The sequence below is a fragment of the Schistocerca gregaria genome, chromosome X (genome assembly GCF_023897955.1).
Source record: "Schistocerca gregaria isolate iqSchGreg1 chromosome X, iqSchGreg1.2, whole genome shotgun sequence".
NCBI classification, from domain to species: domain Eukaryota; kingdom Metazoa; phylum Arthropoda; class Insecta; order Orthoptera; family Acrididae; genus Schistocerca; species Schistocerca gregaria.
In genome coordinates, this window is record NC_064931.1 from 693914080 (window position 1) to 693935597 (window position 21518).

At 39.8% G+C, this 21518-nt stretch overlaps 1 protein-coding gene across 1 annotated transcript in view; it reads left to right on the forward strand.

Annotated features, from left to right (window-relative positions):
• LOC126297694 (DNA mismatch repair protein Msh2) overlaps window positions 1-21518 on the forward strand; it is a 196179-nt gene that overhangs the window by 43326 nt on the left and 131335 nt on the right. The window contains exons 3-4 of the mRNA XM_049988816.1: window positions 10144-10261; window positions 21170-21312. Coding sequence (XP_049844773.1) covers window positions 10144-10261; window positions 21170-21312 — 261 coding nt within the window. The remainder of the gene's footprint in view (window positions 1-10143; window positions 10262-21169; window positions 21313-21518) is intronic.

Genomic DNA, 21518 nt, shown 5'->3' on the forward strand with positions numbered 1-21518 from the left:
GAAAGTATTGATTGTGTCTTTCCACTGGTGTACTTTACATGTGACCAGGCTCTCTTTGGATTTTCTGCCAGATTTTGAAGCAAGGTTTCATTGTGGAAAGTAGTTGAAGCAGGTTGCATCGAAGTTTGCACTAAATTTCGAGCTTCTGTAAAACTTTGCAAGTCTTGGAGGTTTTGTGTTCTTTTAAATTTGACATGTTGTTTTGTTGCTTCTGCAACAGTGTTCTGACCTGTTTTGTGTACCGTGGCAGATCAGTACCACCTCTTGGCAATTTATTTGATATGTTTCCAGAATGAGATTTTCACTCTGCAGCGGAGTGTGCGCTGATATGAAACTTCCTGGCAGATTAAAACTGTGTGCCCGACCGAGACTCGAACTCGGGACCTTTGCCTTTCGCGGGCAAGTGCTCTACCAACTGAGCTACCCAAGCACGACTCACGCCCGGTACTCACAGCTTTACTTCTGCCAGTATCCGTCTCCTACCTTCCAAACTTTACAGAAGCTCTTCTGCGAAACATGCAGAACTAGCACTCCTGAAAGAAAGGATACTGTGGAGACATGGCTTAGCCACAGCCTGGGGGATGTTTCCAGAATGAGATTTTCACTCTGCAGCGGAGTGTGCGCTGATATGAAACTTCCTGGCAGATTAAAACTGGTAGAGCACTTGCCCGCGAAAGGCAAAGGTCCCAAGTTCGAGTCTCGGTCGGGCACACAGTTTTAATCTGCCAGGAAGTTTCTTATTTGATATGTATTTCTCAATTGCCATTAATACTATTCCTTTGAATTTAAACCACATCTGGTCTACACTTACATTGTCAAATTGGAAGAACTTTAGGCTGCCTCTTAGGAAGGCATCAAGTGAATTTTTACCTACTCTCCTTTTTTTTAGATGCATTTTGCAATTATTTTTAGTAGGTTTGGATGTTGCGGAATTAACCCTTGCTACAACCACCTTATGGTCACTAATCCCTGTATCCATCATGATTCTCCCTATTTGCTCATTATTATTTATTTACATTTTGGATACATGATTTAAAGATCTTAATTGTTTAATCACTTATAGGTGCTATTATCTTTCCTGGGGGGCTCAGGTTTATTCTGGTAAATTTTCCTATTATTAATTGACCATCATGAACAGAGAGACCATTCAGTAATATAACTAATGATGTTACTGCTCAATTTCCCTTGGTCTATAAAATTTTTTTCAGTTAGGGCACTTGAATTTGAAGTTACTCTGGGAAAAACTACAGCTTCTCTTTCACAGCTAAATAGGTGCAGTAAAAGTGAACTGAACTGCTTCTTAGAGGGGCCAACATTCCCTAAAGGTGCCCTATATATTGCTACAATTGAAAGAGTAGAATTAATTACATAAAGTTCAATGGCAAACATTTCGTAACGTTGCTTCAAACAAGAATCAGGTATTTAAGTTGACCTGCACTTGACAGTTCAGAACAAAAATAACAACCCCTCATCTTTATCTTTGTTTCCTGCAAGATGAAGTCTTCAGATTGCAGTCAGGCATTAAGTCTTTCCACCCCTGAGCAGATGTGATGCTCCGTCTGTGAGGAAGCAAGCCGAGATATTTTTATTTCTGCCCTTGTTTTGATATCTGCCTCTTTAAATTCTTCTTTTTTTAAAAAAACTAATTACCATTAACATACATGAATATAATCTTAATTTCCATAAAAGAGAAAGATTGGCCCTCAGTTTTAAAGAATGTAACACCAGATCTAATTTTATGCTTAGTTTGATGTATGTAATTGATTTTATAATTTATTTCAACTATTCCTAGTTAGTGTGTTTCATTAAAGGGTGAGATCAGTGATTGTTTCGTAACTGGAATTCTGTTGTTGATGTATAAGCAAATATAAATTTTGTAGTAATTGTAAACCTTTGGAAGACAAAATGCTAGTAATCTTAAAGTATCTATTTGGCTCTATTCGAAAACATGTTAGTAAAGCCAACCATTAATTAATTCCAAAGTAATTAACAGTTTTGTCAAAAGTATTGTTTACATAACTATATTTATTAATTTCATGATTTAAACAAATAATTTGGTTTAACTCTTGTAGTAGAAGTAACTATTAAAAAGAATCAATTTTTTGATGTACTCATTTAATTTAATGAGTGAAGTTTTAATTGTGATTTCTGTAAATAAAACTTCGAACAATGTGTAGTTTCAGCACCTATTATTGTGATGATATATAAGGGCCTGATTTTTGGTCACGAAACAGTCAGTCCATGGCCTCCTTTCAAACGGGGAACCTGTGTTGGTTAGAACGACAATAATGCATCAACTAATCAGTGAAATAAGTGTTACACCAATAGGCCATGTGTCAAAGCAATGACAGTGACTGTTCAATTTATTTGAAAGACTGTGAACTTTGTGGTGAGATTTTTACTGCTCGTAGATGTACAACAGTAGAGTATTGTAGCAGTATGTGGATGTTTGCCTACAAACTATTAATCAGGCTTGTGGAAAGTTAAAAAATACTGGACTGGCCATATTAAATGTGTATACGGGGAGTTGTGAAAAGTGAAAGTAAACATCTGTGAAAAAGCGACTGTGCACCTGTCGGCTACATTATTTACCGTATTCAGTGTCCAAATTACTAACCCCATTTTTCAGCCAGTGTATTGATGCAGTACGTTGACACCGGGGACAACAAATGAACTTTTTTTCATAGAGTTGAGTTCTTTCACTATTACTGCACTTAAAATGGTGCCATCTTCCCCCCCCCCCCCTCCGGTGCGTTGACGAGCTTGCTCTCATTTGTAAACAAATCCCTAATAAAACTACTTATATGTAAAAGTATAGTAAGAGTTTACAAGTCTTTGCTAATTTTTGGTCATTGTTGAGATGGCTTCATTTACACAGGACTATGGGATCAAGTCATATGTCTTACGAATATTCACAACCTTGAGGAATGCTCACAACCATGGAGATATTAAGTGCAGAGAATTTCTCCTCAGGCACTTGTATTATGTTATAATGGACATTGGCCCTGTGACAAGTCTGTACAGTTCTTGCATGCAAGCCAGGGACCTCAGTAATAGCAACTACTAGCAAATTGCCAGTTGGTCCCTCTGTCAGGAGTTGCTTTGCTTGTGATTTTAAAAACCAACAATTGCTAGCAACTTCATTCCTCCACAGTTGTCCTGTTTGTCAGGACCCATCGAATGCTAAATTCTTTGTGTGGTGTTATTTACACTTGGCTGCTAGATGGTCTAACTGAAGGAGAAATCAAAACTTACTTCTCTGATCAGGGCATCACTGCAGTGCATCAGTGCCTACACACACTCTTTTTCTCACGTTTGATGAAGTAGTGCTTCCAGCAAAGATCAAAGCACGCCAAAAAGTCATCACGGTCTGACCGTACATTCTGAACCTGATGGGCTGCTGCCAGTGTCAGAGTTACACTCACACTTGAATGTTGTGTCGAAACTTGGCCAAATGTGTTACTTGTGGTAGGGATGCTCTCAAGGGCGATTGTTTGCCTCCTCCTTTTTGCTGTATCAGTTTCATGGGTAACCATGCAGCCTCATCCCGAGAATGTCCCTTGTATCTCGACAAGTGGTCTGGTCAGGAGAGCTGAGTGAAGGAAAAAGTGCCTTACCCTGTCACTCGCAAGTTGTTGGTTGGTCAAAAGCCCTGCATTTTATCATCTGACACTCATAGTACTGTTCTTGCCACACTTTGCTCCACAAAGGACACGGCCATGCAGACTTGTGACCTCAAATTCAGCACCACTCTTGTAAAATCACCCGTGTTAAGGTAGTATCCTCATCTCCTTCACCTCCAGCTGAACAACAAGCCATCAAATTTTTGCCTATGGCAGTGAAATCACCTGTTACACACCTGCAAGCAGGAAAAGACAGAAGGAATACTCCCCCGAAGACTTTTTATGCACCTCCAGCCAACAAACATCTGAGTCTTCATCTGCCAACCGCAAAGGCTCCAAGAAATCAAACAAAGGATAAAGGTCTTCACCTTCGCTGATTCTGAGATCCTCTTCAATGGTGTGTGCATGTGATACTGTCACCTGACTAAGCTCAATTTTTGCCAGTGCGCACCGCTAATCATTTTTCTGTTCTGGAATCCACAGACCTATCGAGGGAGAATGCCAACACCTTTGTAGATATTATGGAGCAGAATCCCTAGTCTGCGCACCCTGTAGCAGTGAGTCTTGGAAAGTTGGCACTTGGCAGCTGTTGAGATGAAAGCCCTTATTTTTTTCCCCTCCTCTCCTTTCCCCGTCATGATTCCCATCCTGTGGAACGTTCAGGGCATTAGAGTCCACAAGGAGGAATTACGGCTGATCTTGGAATCGCAGTGTCAACTTTTCTGCCTCCAGGAAACAAATTGTCTCCTCATGACCACTTCAATCTCTTGCATTTCTTTCCAGTCTACTTTGACCTTTCCCTGAGGACAGCATTCCATCTCACAGGGGAGTCATGTTGCTCATCCAGAATGAGATTCATACTCAAACCATCTTGCTGAACACACGGCTGCAAGCTGTTGCGGTCCGCATTTTTCTTCCTCGCTTCACCCTTTCTCTTTGTACCATCTACATCCCTCCGTCACTTGGTATTACCAAAGCAGACTTTCTCCAGCTTGGTATGCAACTCCCTTATCCCTTTTTGCTGCTCAGTGACTTAAATGTGCACTATCCCCTTTGGGGCTTTCCTAGAACCTGTCAAACAGGAGCCTTCTTTGCTGACCATCTCAATCAACTCAACCTCATCTGCCTTAACACTGGAGCACCCATGTCACTTTCAGACTTCACACACACCTATTACCATTTAGACCTTTCGTTGTCTACTTCCCATCTTGCCCATCATCTTGAGTGGCCTGTTCTCTCTGACATGTACTTCAGCGACAATTTCCCATGTGCTATCCATTAGCTGACTCCTACCCCACCTATGTGTAAACCCAGTTGGCAGCTTTCTAAAGTCAACTGGAGGCTTTACTACTGCTTGGCGACGTTCCATGAACATTTCCCCAGTTGTGATGGCCAGAGTACCTCACAAGCGTTATCTTTTCCAACGCTGAACGTTCCATTCCTTGCACTTCACCTTTACCATGCTGTGCCCTGGTCCCTTGGTGCAGTGAGGCATGCTGTGATGCAATTCGCATGCACAGATGTGCTCTTCACATTTTCACTGTCTTCCTGTGGTTGTGAACTGCAATTGTTATAAACAGTTGTGTGCGCCATGTCCTCACATTCTTTGGGATAGCAGAAAAACCAGCTGGATTTCATTTACTAGTTCTTTCAACAGTTGCACTCCATCTTCTGTCATGTTGGCCAACCTCTGACGGCTCTCTGGGACCAAGGTCCCATCCCCACTTTCCAGCCTGACCATAGCAGATGATATTGTTGTGGACCCTACTGCTATCTTCAACACCTTGGCCTGCTATTTTGTGGAGATTTCAAGATCCACCCACTATCATCCTGCTTTTCTCCATTGGAAATGAGTGGAGGCGGCTCGGATGATACCCTTCTCCTCTCAGAATTGTGGAAGCTACAATACCGCCTCTGCTATGCCATAGTTAGATCGTGCTGTCATGTCGTCCTGATCTTCCCCCCCCCCCCCAGGGCTAGGCAATGTTCACATTTAGATGTTGCAGCACAGTTCTCTTGCAGGTAAGCATGTTCTTATTCGTATGTACAATTGCATCTTGGAGGATGGCGCATTACCCAGATGCTGGCATGAAGCCACTGTCATACCAATACCTAATCTTGGTCAAGACAAACACCTTCCTTCTAAATACCACACCATTTCTCTCTGCTGTGTTTGTAAGTTAATGGAACATATGATTCATGCTTGGCTGGAATGGTGGCTCAAGTGTCACAATCAACTAACTACTGCTCAATGTGTGCTGTTTGCAATTGACCATCTCGTCACTTTGTCAACCCATGTCATGAACAGTTTTCTGTGGAACTACCAGACTGTGGCCATGTTTTCTGGTTTGGGGGACGCCTGTGACACCTGCTGGAGGGCTGGTATCCTCTATACTCTGCACATGGAGCTTCCGATGCTGTCTGCTCTGTTTCCTTCAGGAATTTTTAAAAGGTAGTTTCTAAGGTACATGTGGGTTCCACCTTGTCGGAAAAGTTTATCCAGGGAAACAGTGTGCCTCAGGCCATTGTCCTCAGCATCATCCTCTTTGATATCGCCATTAACCCCATAAAGGCTGGGCATCTCCAGCTTCCTTTTGGTTAACAATTTTGCCATTTATTGCAGTTCTCCATGGACTTGTCTCATTGAGCGGCATCTTCAGCGATTTATCGATCATCGTCACTCGTGGAGCATCGACAATGGCTTTTGTTCTTCCACTGACTAAACTGTTCGTATGAATTTCTAGTAGTGCAATGGGTTTCTACCACTGTCTCGGGCCTGTTGCTCTTCAGTTTGCTGAAACTACAAATGTCCTGGGGATTATGCTTGATAGGCAACTTTCTTGGTCCTCCCACATATCTTCCCTGGTCGCTAGCTGTACCCAGTCCCCAGTGTTCTACATGTCCTCAGCGGTACTTCCCGGGGAGCGGATCGGACCACCTTCCTCCCTTCATACCAATCCCTTGTCTGTTTGAAACTAGACTGTGTGTTTTGTTTATGCATCTGCATATCTGTCCACCATTGTGCCATCCGTTTGGCCACTGGCACCTTTTACAATAACCTGGATGAGAGTCTCTGTGCAGAAACTGCTGAACTACCGCTGTCATACCGATGTGATGGCCTCCTCAGCGGATACACGTACCGTTTGTCTGCCATGCCTGGCCACCCATCCTATGCCTCCTTCGATGGCTCCTTTGAGTGCCAGTATGGGGCACATTCCTCTTCTGTGTTGCCTCTTGGAGTTAGTGTTCAGCTATTGCTCCGGCTTCATGGTACCTGCTACTTTCCCAATGGGTGTGAATCCTTCACCACCTTGGTTTCGTGCAGTGGCCTGTGTTCCCTTGGACTTAATTTGCTTCCTACGGACATTACTCCAAATTCAGTCTATTGCTGTAAGTTTCTTGACCTTCACATAGAACTTAGTGATATTACCTGTGTGTCTTGGACTGACTGACTGGTCTCAGGTGTGCCTTCATCATTGGCACCAACCATTTTCAGTATCTGCTTCCAGAACACTGCTCAGTATTTGCAGCAGAGCTCTTCGCCCTGTATCAGGCCACGCAGTACATCTGACGACACAGGCTTTTCAATTGCCATCTGCTTCGATCCTCTTGGTGCCTTCAGAGCCTGTGTGTGCCGTACACAGTCCATCCCTTAGTGCAATGGGTACAAGAAAGCTTCCACTTGCTCACTCTTGAGAGAGCCACTGTGATGTTTATGTGGCTCTCTGGCCACGTCACACTGACAGGAAACGAGGATGCTGACGCTGTTGCCAAGGCTGCAGTTCTCCTTTCTGGGCCAGCTACTACTTCCATTCCTTCTGATTATCTCTGTGTTGCCATCTGTCAGCCAGTGATGTCACTTTGGCGTAACCACTGGTTTTCCCTTCATGGGAACAAGCTCTGAGGAACTAAACCTCTCCCAGCTGTTTGGCTGACCTCCTCTCGGCCCAAGGAGATTGTTTTAACTAGGTTGCATATTGGGAACTGTCATTTTAGCCATTGCCATTTGCTAAGTGGTGATACCCCATCCCCCACCACATTGTGCTCATTGTCATGAACCTATGGCAGTTTACCATTTCATGACTGAATGCCCTTTTTTTAACCACTTACATTCTAATTTATGTTTACCATTTGAGTTATCTACCCTTACAGCGAATGACGTGGGGGGCTGTTGACCACATTTTATGTTTTATCCATCATAGCAATATAGCAAAGAACATTTAATCTCTAGTTCAGGACCTCCGCTGTCTCTACAAAGTATTTTCAGGACCTTTATCCAAGAGGAAGCCCTTGTTTTTCACTGCCTTTCCTTGTGTTGATTGGGCTTAACATGTAGTCGCTCTTAACTCCTTTTTCGTTTTAGTGTTCTAAGGTTCTGATATGGGTGCATATGACTTTAGTTGTTTTTGCGTCCTAAAACAAAACAAAACAAACTGGCCTCCAGTCCCTCATTAAAACCTCAGGCTCCGAACATGGACTAACACCTCAATCCATAGAAATTCTTAACCGACTCATACTACACAGCTTCACCTTTTACCTTCTTCCTCAGATTCACAAATTCTATCACCCTGTCCATACTATAGTTGCTGGCTTCAAAGCACCCACCAAATGTATACCTGCCTTACTGCCTTAGCTGATAAACACCTGCAACCCATAGTACAAAGATTTTGCTCCTTTATTAAAGACACCAACAATTTCGTGGATTGTCTGAAATCTGTGCCCATTCCACTCCCACCAAACATTTTGCTTGCCGCCATTGATGTCACTTACCACTCTACCAATGTCTCTCACGTAGGTGGTCTGTTTGCTGCTGAACATTTCCTCAGTCAGTGCCCACCTGATTCTGAACATATGACATCCTTCGTGCTCACCTTAATCAACTTTATACTTTGCAACAACTGTTTCACCTTTGAGGAGGAGACATACAAACAGATCAGGGCTGCATCCATGGGACTGAGGACGACTCCTTTCCAAGCCATCCTTTTCATGGGTCACTTGGAAGGGGCTTTCCTGGGATCCATAAGCCTTCAGCCCCTGGTTTGGTTTAGATACATTGATGACGTCTTTGCCATATGGACTCATGGTGAAGCTGGCCTGTTAAAATTACTGGCATTCCTAAATACAATTAAATTTCACATGGCCCTATTCCAAATTTTCTGTCGTTTTCCTTGATTTTGATCTCATCCTCTTCAAAGGCCAGCTACACACTTCTGTCCACATTAAACCTACTAGCAAACAACAGTACTTAGATTTTGACAGTTGCCATATTGTCCATTTCAGATGATCCTTTCCATGCAGACCCTTTACAGCAATACGCCACCATTCTCACCTCACCTTCACTGGGTGTAATTATCCCACCAGCCTAGTGCAAAAGCAGATATCCGGGGAGCACACCATTTCTCCCTGAGTATTATTCTGGTACTGACTGTGTTAATCAGCTATTTCAACAAAGCTATGACTTTCTAAAATCATGCCGTGAAATAATGTACATTCTGTCTGAGATTTTGTCCACCTCACCTGGAAAGGCTTTTTGTCGCTCTCCCAATCTTGGCAATACCCATGTTAGACCCTATGCTCCTTTTGCTCCCATCTCCCTACCCTACTCGTCCAACCCCTGTGACCATCCCTGCTGCAAGACTTGCCCTGTTCCCCCTCCTACCACCACCTATATCAGCCCTGTAACTAGCAAAAGGGAGAGCCATTTGTGAAACGACAGATGTCATATGCCAACTGGTAAGTAAACACTGTCCGGCCTTTTAAATCTGTGTGACTAGCACCAAGTAATTAGGATGACTGGGCATAGGCAGGGAGTATGTACCGGCAGCACACAATATTCTGTTGCAGAGAATGCTCAGCAACGTGACCTCGGTGCCTGTTTCACTACACTCGCCATATAGATTCTTCCCTCAGACACTAGTTTCTCAGAACTCCACATGTGGGAACTAGCAGAACTAGCACTACAACATGTTCTTGGTTATTGCCACCCACCCAGACTTAATTTACGTTAATTTCTTCTAACTTAGCATTTCTCCTTTCTTCACTCCATTTTAGTTATCTACATCTTTTATTTTCAGATGTATCTATTTTTTGCTGTCCCCCTTCCACCTTCATTACATACACAGGTTTTTTACTCTTATTAACTTATGCACAATGTTTTAGACGTAATATCTGTCTTGCATATTACCCTGTCTTCTACTTTTAAGCTCTCAGGTTTTCAAATCTTGTCCAGTGCAGTCCTCAACAATCAGTCTTTCTGCCACATCCTGTATAGTAAATCTCTTCTGACCCAGAGTCCTGGGAGACTTTTCCAAACTATATCCGTTTTTCTGCTTCTCCTGCTGCCACTTGGAGAATAGATTTTTTTACCTATCCAATGACATTATATTGTCAAAAATTATTTTTGTTGTTTTGTTAGTGTGATGTATCACATGACATTTACATGGTGGTTCCTCTAGCATCTGTCATTACTAATGTTTTAGTATGGTTATTTAACATGTTATTTTTGTGATGTATTTTTCAGAAACCATCAAGTACAATACAATTTTTTGATAGAAATGGATTGTATGTGCTACATGGAAAGGATGCTGTATTTGCTGCAAAAGAGATCTACAAGTCAGATGTGAGATACCTACAATCAGGTATGTGTTGAGGCTAAGTTTATAATGATGAAAATTAAAAAAAAAAAGTACAATACAATTTGTGCCCAAGTCAATGTACGTGGATCATTTAATACTTCAGGAGATATATATATATATTGTTGCATGCTATGTTATCATAACTTTGTAAGATGGTACAAAAGGCAGGTTTGTGAGTTCGCAGAAAGTTGAGTGAAAATCATTGTGTGACGAAAATCATATTGTGTGACAATAATGAATTAAGTCAGTCTCATCCCCCATGATGAGTTTTTCCAGAACAGAATCGTCTGCATTTTGTATTTCAGTCAAGTCGCACCAGATGTCCACGTGTCGTTTAAGAGTCAAGGTATACAGGACAAACTTTGTACACAGTTACATCATCTTCAAAACATTCAGGAGAATGTCTTAAACAGTTAATTAAGAGATGTTCCACCACCTGTTGAAGCCTTTTCAAAGGAAACATAATATGACTCCATTGGCTCCTAAGCTGCATTCTCAGTTAAAGTTCCATAAAATACATAATCTAATTCATCCAGTTGTGAACATTATTAGCTGTGGGTACTGTTAACAGCCAGATTTCTTGATGAAAAGAGTAAAAAATGATACTTTTCAAAAAATATTCAGTGGGTAGTAGTAAAATCTTGGTAAATTAAATTAAAAATCTGGAATGTAACCAAGAAACAAAATTAATAGCTTTTGACGTTACTAATTTTTACAAATAACTGTAGAAATTGTAGAGAAATACCTGCTCGCTTACGGAAAAACATGTAATAGATAAACAAATTAAATATATTACACAGTTCAATTATTTTGAATTTAATGGAAAACTGTTTCAACAGCCAGATGGCCTCACAATGGGTTATTCGTCAATGCGCATTCTAACAGATGTTTTATAAATCCACTAAGAGAATTTTTTTTTAGAAATTGTGCTTCTACAGAATTAGGCATTCAGTCCTACTTTTAAGGTATGTGAGTGATATTTTGATTATATAGAACTTATGATGGAATATACCAACTCTTGAAAATTTTTAATGATCATAATCAGAAAATTTATTTTCATTTCTCAGTTGCAAAATGAAAATTTGTGAGCTAGATATTTTGAATTTCATTTCAACCACAATAGATGACAGAATAATTTCCAATATTTTTTATAAAGCAACAAGCACCAACCAAATTGTACCTGCTGATTCAGCACATTCTCAGTCCCACAAGACAGCTTTCTTCGATTCAGGTATTTATCGCACTGTAGTGATGGCTTTATCACCAGCTAACCTTAAGAAAAATAAATTAATTTAATTAAAACAGTAGCTTGTAATAATGGTTATGAATCCTGAATAGCAGAAGAAATTTTTGAAGCAAAAGCTAATAGTTCAGTACTCCAGGTAACTGTCAAAATACTGGTGACAATAAAAGAAAACTTATTTCAATACCTTACTTAGGTAACATATCGCATAGCATTCAGCATCTGTTGGTTAAGAAATATGGATGCTAAGCTCCACAAATAACAGGCAACAAAAACATGTAACCTATAATTTAAAAATTTCAAATGAACCATCAAGTAGCTCAGGTGTTCGAAAGCTTGTTTACGGTATGTGTCCTGTGTTTTATGTCTGACAGGCCAGTAGGGTCTTTAACGTAAGATACAAAGCACACCTGTTAGGGAAGAAGTGTAGTAATGTTATTAATTCCACTTTAGCAGAGCATTTATTAATATTAGGACACAATCCAAGAGAAGTAGATGAAATGATGTTTCTATATGAAGAGAAGAAAGGGTGGGAGCTTGATGTCTTTGAAGAACTTGAGTTCTTGAGACATATGATCAACAATAATGGCCTCATATTAAATGAACAACTACAGTTGAGAAACAAAAGTTTCTATAATTCTTTTAAGCCACTGCTCACAACTGTATGATGTTTTGGCTCACGTTCTTTTCACTTCCATTTAGGAAATGTTGGCCTCACTTTACTTAGAGGACTCCATATTTCATTACTGATAACATGCCAGGTGGCACTGTATTCTGGTTGTGCAAGTATTGTATAAAAACTTTCTTTTTTGTACACTATCTTATATTTTTGTTTTTTGGCATTTGTAATATCTTATGGGAGTCCTGCTATAATGTGTTCTTTGTCACACTTGAGCATATATTCTTGTAATCAGTCATTTTATTCATTTTGTTTAAAGAAATGTTATTTTATTTGTTCTATATTTTCTTTTACAATGTCATTGCCCGTACACTGTGAACAATTTCTTTTATTTGAAACACTTAAATGTATACTATACTGATGTATTACTGCTTCAAGTATGTATTTCATACAACTGAGCATTTATCATACCACTAGCACTCGGCATGTGCTGAGCTATGTTCATGTGGCAGTGTAACCATTTGCCACACATTTGGTTCAATGTCTGTTCTTATAAGAAGCTGTATCTGTGGAGTAACTCTTGCTGTTGTTCGTGGCGTAATGTTGTAATGTTTTGGTTCTTTTAGATATTTATTGTGTAATATGCTTAAAACATTATAAGGGACTTTTTATGCCTTCTGAAGAAGATACTTAGTGGTACTGAAACTTGGTCAATGCTTACTACAATAAACTTTCTGTAGCTGGTTGGCTGTATACATCATTTATTGAAAGTTTATATATGGTTGCTGCTGTCGTAGTAGAAGTACTGCAATTATTAACTTCATTAGTTCATAGTCAGTATTTACTCACATTGCCACTATATACTCTCAAACCCTTGTCATATTAAAATAGTCATTTCTTAAAGAACTATCATTTAAACACTTTCTCATGGTAAAAGTCTTAATTTTTGCATAACTATGATGTAATACAGGTACTGTTTGTGTGAAACCCTGGTTTGATTAGCTGTTCTATGCATGACTTTTATCTGTTGTCTAATTACATACCACGGTTCCAATGGATCAATTGTCTAATAAGATATTTTGAATTAAAAAAAGTACTTTGTGGATGTTATGCATGAATATTTTGTTTTTAAGATTTATCAGTATAAATAAGACAGCTGAGGTCATTTTAGCAGTGTTGTTAACATAAAAAGAGTATTTTTCAATCCTGAATAATTATCTTGAATAAATCAAGTCATGAAAATTGAAACATAAGCTATCAATATTATTTATCACAAGCTGTTTACAAATTGCTGAGTATGTTATTGACAAAGAACAAATCATTGAACAAAAAGCATCACACAAATTATTACAATTATTGCACACCGCACTGCTATGGTCCTGGCATGCGTGTTTTGTGTACTAACAGTGCACTTTGTTTTTCTATTCTTTGAAGCAAGGCACAATGAACATCTCCCCTTTCAATGACCCACTGTGCTGTTGCTGTTACTACTGCTGTTTTGTGTTTGAGGGTTAGTAATGAACTATTCAACATCGGGGTGTATGGATTTCTGTTGAAAGGAATTAAAAGAGCCTCTGGTTAATGGCTGGATCAACTTGATTGACATTTCCATGTTGAAAAGTCTCCTCTTCTGCCAAAGCCCTTGGTGATATGTGGGATGTTGTGTTGAGTAAAGAACAACGGGGAGAAAAAAAAATACTGTATGCATCCATTACGTTCCACCAGAGAGACATGGATCAGCGTTTAGTTTTTGCTTTGCTTGCATAATTGCATGCTAGCTGATCCACACCATCCTTCGTTTGGTTATAAAATTTCGTAATATAGGAACATAGCAAACTTGCTTTTCTTTTGTGAAATACAAACTAATTACTGTTGCTTCTTTCATAAATGAAAATAGACTTTATCCCTTTCAAGGGAAGTGGTTCCATTTGAAACCACCTACAATTTCCTCATTTTGTGGCAAAAGGGCAGTGGCTACATTTGGGGACACCATTCAGCAGGCTAGTTGCTGCTGCCCTCTAGCGGCTGTCACTAGAACCGCTTCAAAATCTGTAATTATTAGCAAGTAATGAGGAGAGTTGGATTTCCATTTTTGTACACTGTGTGCGAACGTCTTTGTTCTCAAATTGTGACTGTATTCTTCTGTATTAGGTAATTTTTATGCATGTATTAAATGCAGAATACTGTTCTGTTTACATTAATACTAATGTACTGCAATAATAACAAAAATAATGCATTTATTTCCGTGAATGTTGTTGTAGTTCCATTTCAAACCACTACTCCTGTAACGGCAGCATTAGTAGGTGTGACAGTTTTCTTTTTTCCAGTTTCACATGATGTATTCTCACAGACTAAAGGATGAGGAAATTCAGGAGTGCCTTTTCGCAAATATTCCTTTAGATCCCGACTCACAGATTGGCACCAGCAGTGACAGTGAAAATGATGTGCTAGTGATCCAGATTTGCGAATGAAAACACCTGTTTTATCTCAAATTATTTCGGAAAGCGAGTGTGAGGACCATTTTGACAATGAAAGTGATGATAGTTTCAACACTAATGATGATTTGCCACTGTCTTCCATTGCGAATTTTTTCATGGAGAAAGGACATCAGTACAATGAAGTTTGCCGCCAATTTTTCAGAGGAAGCTGGTGTACGAGGAAAACTTAAAAATGACAGTGAAGGTATGCAACCAGTAGATTTTTTTGTGTGTGTTTTGTGACACTATGTTAGAACACACAGTTTTCCAGTCTAACGTGTACGCAACACAGAAAGGTGGCAATTACAGACCTCTTTCTAAAGCAGAACTAAAAGTATTTTTGGCTATAAACATTCTGATGGGAGTCAAGAAACCTTGTTATTATCGTGATCACTGATCATCCCATAAAGAACTTTGAGATGGGTACATTTCCTCACTAATGTCGGTAAAAAGGTTCAGCTGGATTTTAACACATATTCACATCAATGACAACACTGTTATGCCTTCAAAGGAGAGCAGAAATTATGACAAATTATGTAAAATCCATCCACTAATCAATTGGATACTGATAAACTTCAAAGAATTCTATCCACCTACTAAGGAGCAAGCTATAGATGAATGCATGGTGAAGTTCAAAGGACAAATTGCATTCAAAGAATATATGCCCCAAAAGCCAATCAAGAGGGGATACAAAATCTGGGTCAGAGCTGATAAGCTTGGATATATTTGTGATTTCCAGATATATACTGGAAAAGTTGAAGGTATAGTGGAAAATTCCTTAGGAGAGAGAATTGTGAGAGATATATATAAAGGCTTGGAAGGAAAGGGATACCACATATACTTTGACAATTTTTTTTGCCAGTGTCTCACTTTTACAGAAGCTCAAAGATGACTGACTTTTTGCCTGTGGAACAATTAGATCACACAGAAAAGGACTTTCTACACTAAAAACAGACAAAGAGTTGCAAAGAGAAGAGTTTGACTGGTCAGTTTGTTCTGATGACATTGCCTGCATCAAATGGAAAGACAAACGTGTAGTCATGTTGCTGTCTACAATTGATTCGCTTGTATGTGTTGAAGAAGTCAGCTGTAAAGAAAAGGATAGAAAAATCACAAAGGTACCTTGCCCAAAAATAGTGAAATCATATAATGCAAATATGGGATGTGTCGATAAGGCAGATATGATGAACAGTTTTTATGTAATAGACTGGAAATCACGAAGGTGGTGTCTAAGATTATTTCGGTATATAGTTGATATTTCTATTGGAAATGCATTTATTCTGTTTCGTTTATGTAATCCAACAGCGAAGCAAGTGCTACAGGATTTTTGAAGACGTTTTGCCACAGGCCTGGTAGGCAGTAATATATTCAAAGATAGTCCTGGCCATCCCAGTACACCGTCAGAACCATTTCCAAAAAATTCAAAACTGTTGTTCCCCATGAGAAACGTATATTGGAAGCAAAACATCTTCCAAAATATGGGAACTCAAGGCACTGTGTGAACTGCAGCACAAAGAAAGAACCCCACAGAAGCAGATGGACATGTAGTCACTGCCAGGTAGCCTTATGCTTATCTGCAGAAAGGAATTGCTTTTTACTGTATCATCAAAGGTGATGACATTTATGGGCAGTGGCTCCATTTGAAACCTCCCTGTATGTGTTCAGTTGATGTATATTTCACTTAATTTTTACATTTTTCTGTCTCACTGTATGAAAATTAATAAAATTAAAAATTATTATTATTTTTTATTATTTTGCCCCTGAAAGGGTTAATTGACATGTCTTCTACCATTGTCTTCATCTCTTCTGGAATTTCTCTTCTATTCATCCTCATTGTTCCCACAAGAGTTAGGTTTTTACTCAAGAGATTGAGTGCCAGTGGCATACTTGTAAAATAATCATATACTGTAACATTTCTAGGTGTACCAGCAGCATTTGCCTACAAGGGTCTTCACTGTGGTAAGGCCCAAATTTTATTCACTGTGTAGCAAACCCCAACAACATTTCTATACTGCTTCATACACTCATAACCATCTATTGCAATATTTCGACCTCTTACACTACGCAAGTGTATGCTATCTGACAGATGAACAAGGTTGCAAGTTGTAACAATGCATTTCCCACAATCAGAACAATACATACGTGTGCTAATGATGCATTGACAGAATTCCAACTCAATCTAATATAATATAATGGCACTACAGTATAAACTGCTGTGTCCATTGGATCTAGGTTATGTAAATGTGTAGTATAAAGAAGATAATATAAGTGACACTTTTTAATGACACAGATTTCTTATAGAATCTCTCATGTTACTGAATATTGCAAGTGATCATACATGATGAGTGAGGGCTTAATTTCAAGACTTTGGCACCGCAATGAAAAGTTAATTCTCTCTGGGTTTGTTGTACTCAGGATATGCATACTAAGGTTGAGAGAGGACCCAATGGCCATAATCAGATCAGGGTCTGAGCAGCCAGAGTTAGCAACCACTTGTGTGTGAGCTGTACTTGCTTATGTTAATGCATGTGTTTTTTCTTTTCTGTTGAAGGCTGTGGCCAAAACCTTAGTGTGCGTATTTGCAAGTCAGTGCATCGTCTTTACAGTGAGGAGCAATCTATTTTTTCCATAATTATTGATATCCCAACCTGGGTTTTTCATTGTTTGTAAGAGTAAATAAAAATATTCCTCCTCTATTGTATGTTCTTCATTCAGTAGTGTGTTGTATGTTTTCTGCTCTTCTCTGATCCCTTCTGCGTCATGTCGTATACTCGCATTTTCTCTTTCCGTCACTATCATGCCTTCACTGTATGATCTTTTGCTTCATACCTAACTGTGTAGCATTTTCTTGCTACCATTACTGTCCTCCTCTAGTCTTTCAGTGAATATTTTCCGTCTACTCTCCATTTCTCTTTCACAACATTTTTAACCTTAAGTTTCTTGTCTCTATGTGCCTGTTCCAATGTTTTCAGTTTTTGAGCATCTGCTGGTTTGATCCCTTGGGTTTCTCTTGTTTGTGCACATCTTCGTTTCACCAATTTTTTCTGTGGTAGCTTCCTGCCGTTCCACCAGTTGGTTTCCTTTTGTTTTACTGTACCACTCACTTGTTTTACCACATATGTGTACATTGCAGTTAACTGATGTTGTCTTACATTTTTCCCACTCTTCATTTGCAGTACCTGTTTCATTTGTTGGTAACTTTGAAGTTATCAGACTTTATTGGTGTTGTTCTTTTCCACTTTCTTTAGTCTCCATTCTTTAATCTTAGTCATTTTCCTTAAACACTTGCTAAAGGTGTCAATAACAATAGGCCAACGGTAATTCCAGTAGGGACTGGCAGTCAATACGCAGATGTTACCAAGGGGCACTGGGCTTGGGCAAATCGAAAAATTTTTGTGGCCGAGCAGCCTTGTGTTCAGCACATGCTGGACATTGTGAAGTAAGTTGTGCTGTTCAAGCACCCTCGGTGACCCATGTGCAATGGCGTCGGGCAAGCTGCTTGAGCAATTCGTCTGTGGTTGATGGGAAAACTATCAAGTGTTTCAGTGTGGAAGCAAGAATCTTCTGAGGTGTCAAATGTTGAATCAGTGGCAGCTGGTAGGTGAGAAGGTGTGTCTGCATTCAAATGCTTAGCTGGTGCCAGTTTCATACCAATAATTCCAGAGGAGCAGAGACCAATACTGCAACTTTTGTGCTGTGCAGAGGGATTGGCTTTCAAGGGCTGAAGAATAAGGTGAAAGGCTTATGATCTGTAACTAAGTAGAATTCTGTGCTATACAGGCATTGATGGAATTTGGCCACCCCGCATAGGACAGGAAGAGCTTCCTTCTCAGCTGCGAATAATTGCTCTGTGCTTTGTTGAGGAGTTAGGATGTGAAGGCAGTTGGCCTGTCCAAAGGTCCAATCCCATAAGAGCATGTGTCAGGCATGACTGGTTTAGCAGGATCAAAATGTACCAAACAATGATTGCTCAGTAAAGCTTCTTTCAGTTTCTGAAATGCAACTTGACTCTCCTTAGTCCACTCAAACTGAACATTCTTTCATCAAAGATTATGCAATGGAGTTGCAGTCTGTGCATTATTTGGAATGAACCAGATGTAATGAGTTAGTGTACCCTGCACAACATGGAGTTCACTGACATTACCAGGAATTTGTAAGTCCTATATGGCAGTTAAGTGTGACTGGAGAGGGTGGATACCTTGGCTGTTGATAACATGTCCCAAATATTCAGGAGGAGCAATTGTCTTCATTATGCTTCAGCCCAGCATCTTAGAGCACTTGAAACAATATCCTGAGATTGACAAAAGTTCAGCAGGAATACAACCCAAACCGACTGTCATCCAAATAATTCAAACAAGAAGGAACTGTAGCAGTCAACTGTGACAAGTAGTTTTGAAAATTTGCATGTGCGAACACAATGCCAAAGGGCAATTGCAAAAACTTAGATAACCCAATGTGGGTTTTGATCACAAAAACTTACCAAGCCTGGTCATCCATGGGTAGCTGCAAATGAGCATTGCAGTGATCAGTCTTAGAAAAGAAGCAACCTGCACCAAGTTTGCCTATGGGTTTCTCAGGCTGTGGCAAAGGAAGATAGTCAATCACTGTCTGTGGATTTACCATATTTTGACTGAAGGTTTCTTTACAATAATTAAAAGTGATGCCAACTGACCGGCTGCTAAAAGGGAAATCACACCATTATCATACTAAGGTAAGTGTTCCTAGGCCATTTAATCTCTGATTATGTGAGGGATGGACTGTACTCAGCAAAAGAGTGATTGCACATTGTCTTTCATGTTAATATGAGACTCGGAATTATTAGCTTTGCTTAGGCCATCTCGATAAGACACTAAATTCATAACAAAATTCAGTTACCCTGTCTGTAGGCACAAAGAAGTTCGTAGAGTGTACATCGTCTTCAATGTGCAAACCAAACACATCAAGAGTACGTACCAAAAATATTTCCACTGTCACATGAGCACTAAACTGTGAATGAAATTGTTTTAGTAATGTTAGGAAATGTACCAGGGAGACTGAATACCTAGTACAGGAATGTCATGTCCACCATACCCAGAAAGAGTTGCCCGAGATTTTTATAACTTGGTCTTCCTCAAAAGTTCGCATGTGCTTCTATTCAAAAGTGTCACAGACATACCAGTCTCCAATTGCATTGGAGAATGTGCAAAGAGCTTATCGAGCATTTCTGCAGGCAGTCAGATTGAATCCAACCATGCTTATCACAGTGATAACACTTGTCATCATGACAGGGCGTGCTTGCACTTGTGCATCACAAAAAACTGAGGGCAAGTTTTAACTCCACTAGTCTGTTGCCGATTACACCGGTTTTCTTTACGTCGCCACCCTGGCCGAGACTTTGCCTTCTTCGATGCACAAAGTACGTCCATGACCTGCTTACCGTTACTCTGAACTGTGGAATCAGTCTATCACTGTACTATCACACGAGTCCTGATTGTTCACTAATTCCAAAACCAGGAGCAAGCTAGGTTCAGGAAACTTGAGGCCCTTGAAAGATTTTGAGTAATGGCATCCCTAATCGTGGCATCACTATAATAATGTCTGCACTCACACTAGAACTTGCTATGCCATGTAAGTCATCTTAAGTTGGCCACCTGCTGCATATTTGTCTGACTGGGTTGCCTCTGTGAGAAAAAGAATTTGTAATGCACAGTTGCCGCATTAACCTGGTGGTCGCCATACTCGTTCACTGCAGCACCAATTAGTCCTTCATAAGGAACACTTTCAGGGCAAGCAGTGGGAAAAAGTTGGCAGGTGAACTGGAAGAGGGACACTCCAACTGTTGCGAGAAAATGTGGTCGGCTCTAACTACCTTCATTGTGATGCACTGCGAAGCGTGTGAGCCAATTGCACGTAGTATTCGAACCAGTCTTCTTGTTTGGAATCGAATGCGTAGAATGGCAGTGTGGCAACAGATGCCCCTTGCTGTGGCAATGCTAGAGACTGCATTGCTGGTTGATGATCGAGCAGTCTGCCATCATTTCTGTGAGGTGGTGCAACTGCTGCACCCGAAACTGAACAATCTTAGTTACTGACAGTTATTGCAGAGGACTGGCTATGATGAAAAAAGTGTTCTTTGTAGAGAGGTTATTTCTTACACACAAATCTGCCGATGCACACACATAAAATTGACAACTTTATCCTAGCTTTTGAAACTAATAATTCGTTTCTTGGAGAGTAATGAGAGAGAGAGTTCATGGCAGGTTAAAAGAAAAAGCAGGTAACTCAGATCCCAGGATGAGACACTCATACAACATGAAATAGCCTCCATTTCACATTCATTTGTGGAGTATTTACGTAGATGTGCATATACACGGAAACAAACTATGTTTCATAAAGACTGGTGTTAAAATTAGGTCTTCGATTTTGACTACTAGACTGAATGATACAAATGATGGGTGGGAATTATATGTATGAAAAGCAGTACAATCCAGTGGTGGTAGGATGAGAGGAGAGCAGGTGTTTTGTAATTTGACATTCTTGTTGTGTTAACAGTGTGTTTCTTTCTGTTTTGACCCCTTTTTTTTCATTTACAGGTGGAGGTAAACTCGAGTATACCTGTTTGAAGAAGGCAGCATTTGATCGCTTTGTGAAACATTTGTTGATCGAAAGACAGTATCGTGTAGAAGTTTTTACTTGTTCTGCCGATGACGACTCTACGTGGACAGCAACATACAAGGTTAGTGTATTAGCTTCTCTTTATTTAATTTGGTTTCATTATGGAATTTGAGTGTAAATATCAGATTTCTGCCTATGTGGTTGTACAATTTGCTTGTTAATCCTACCAAGATGTTTATTTAATTCTGTCTGTAATAAAAGAGATTGGGTTTTGGGGTGCCAAGAGCAAACCCAGCATCTGCTTTGCTAACACTGTTTAAAGTGAAA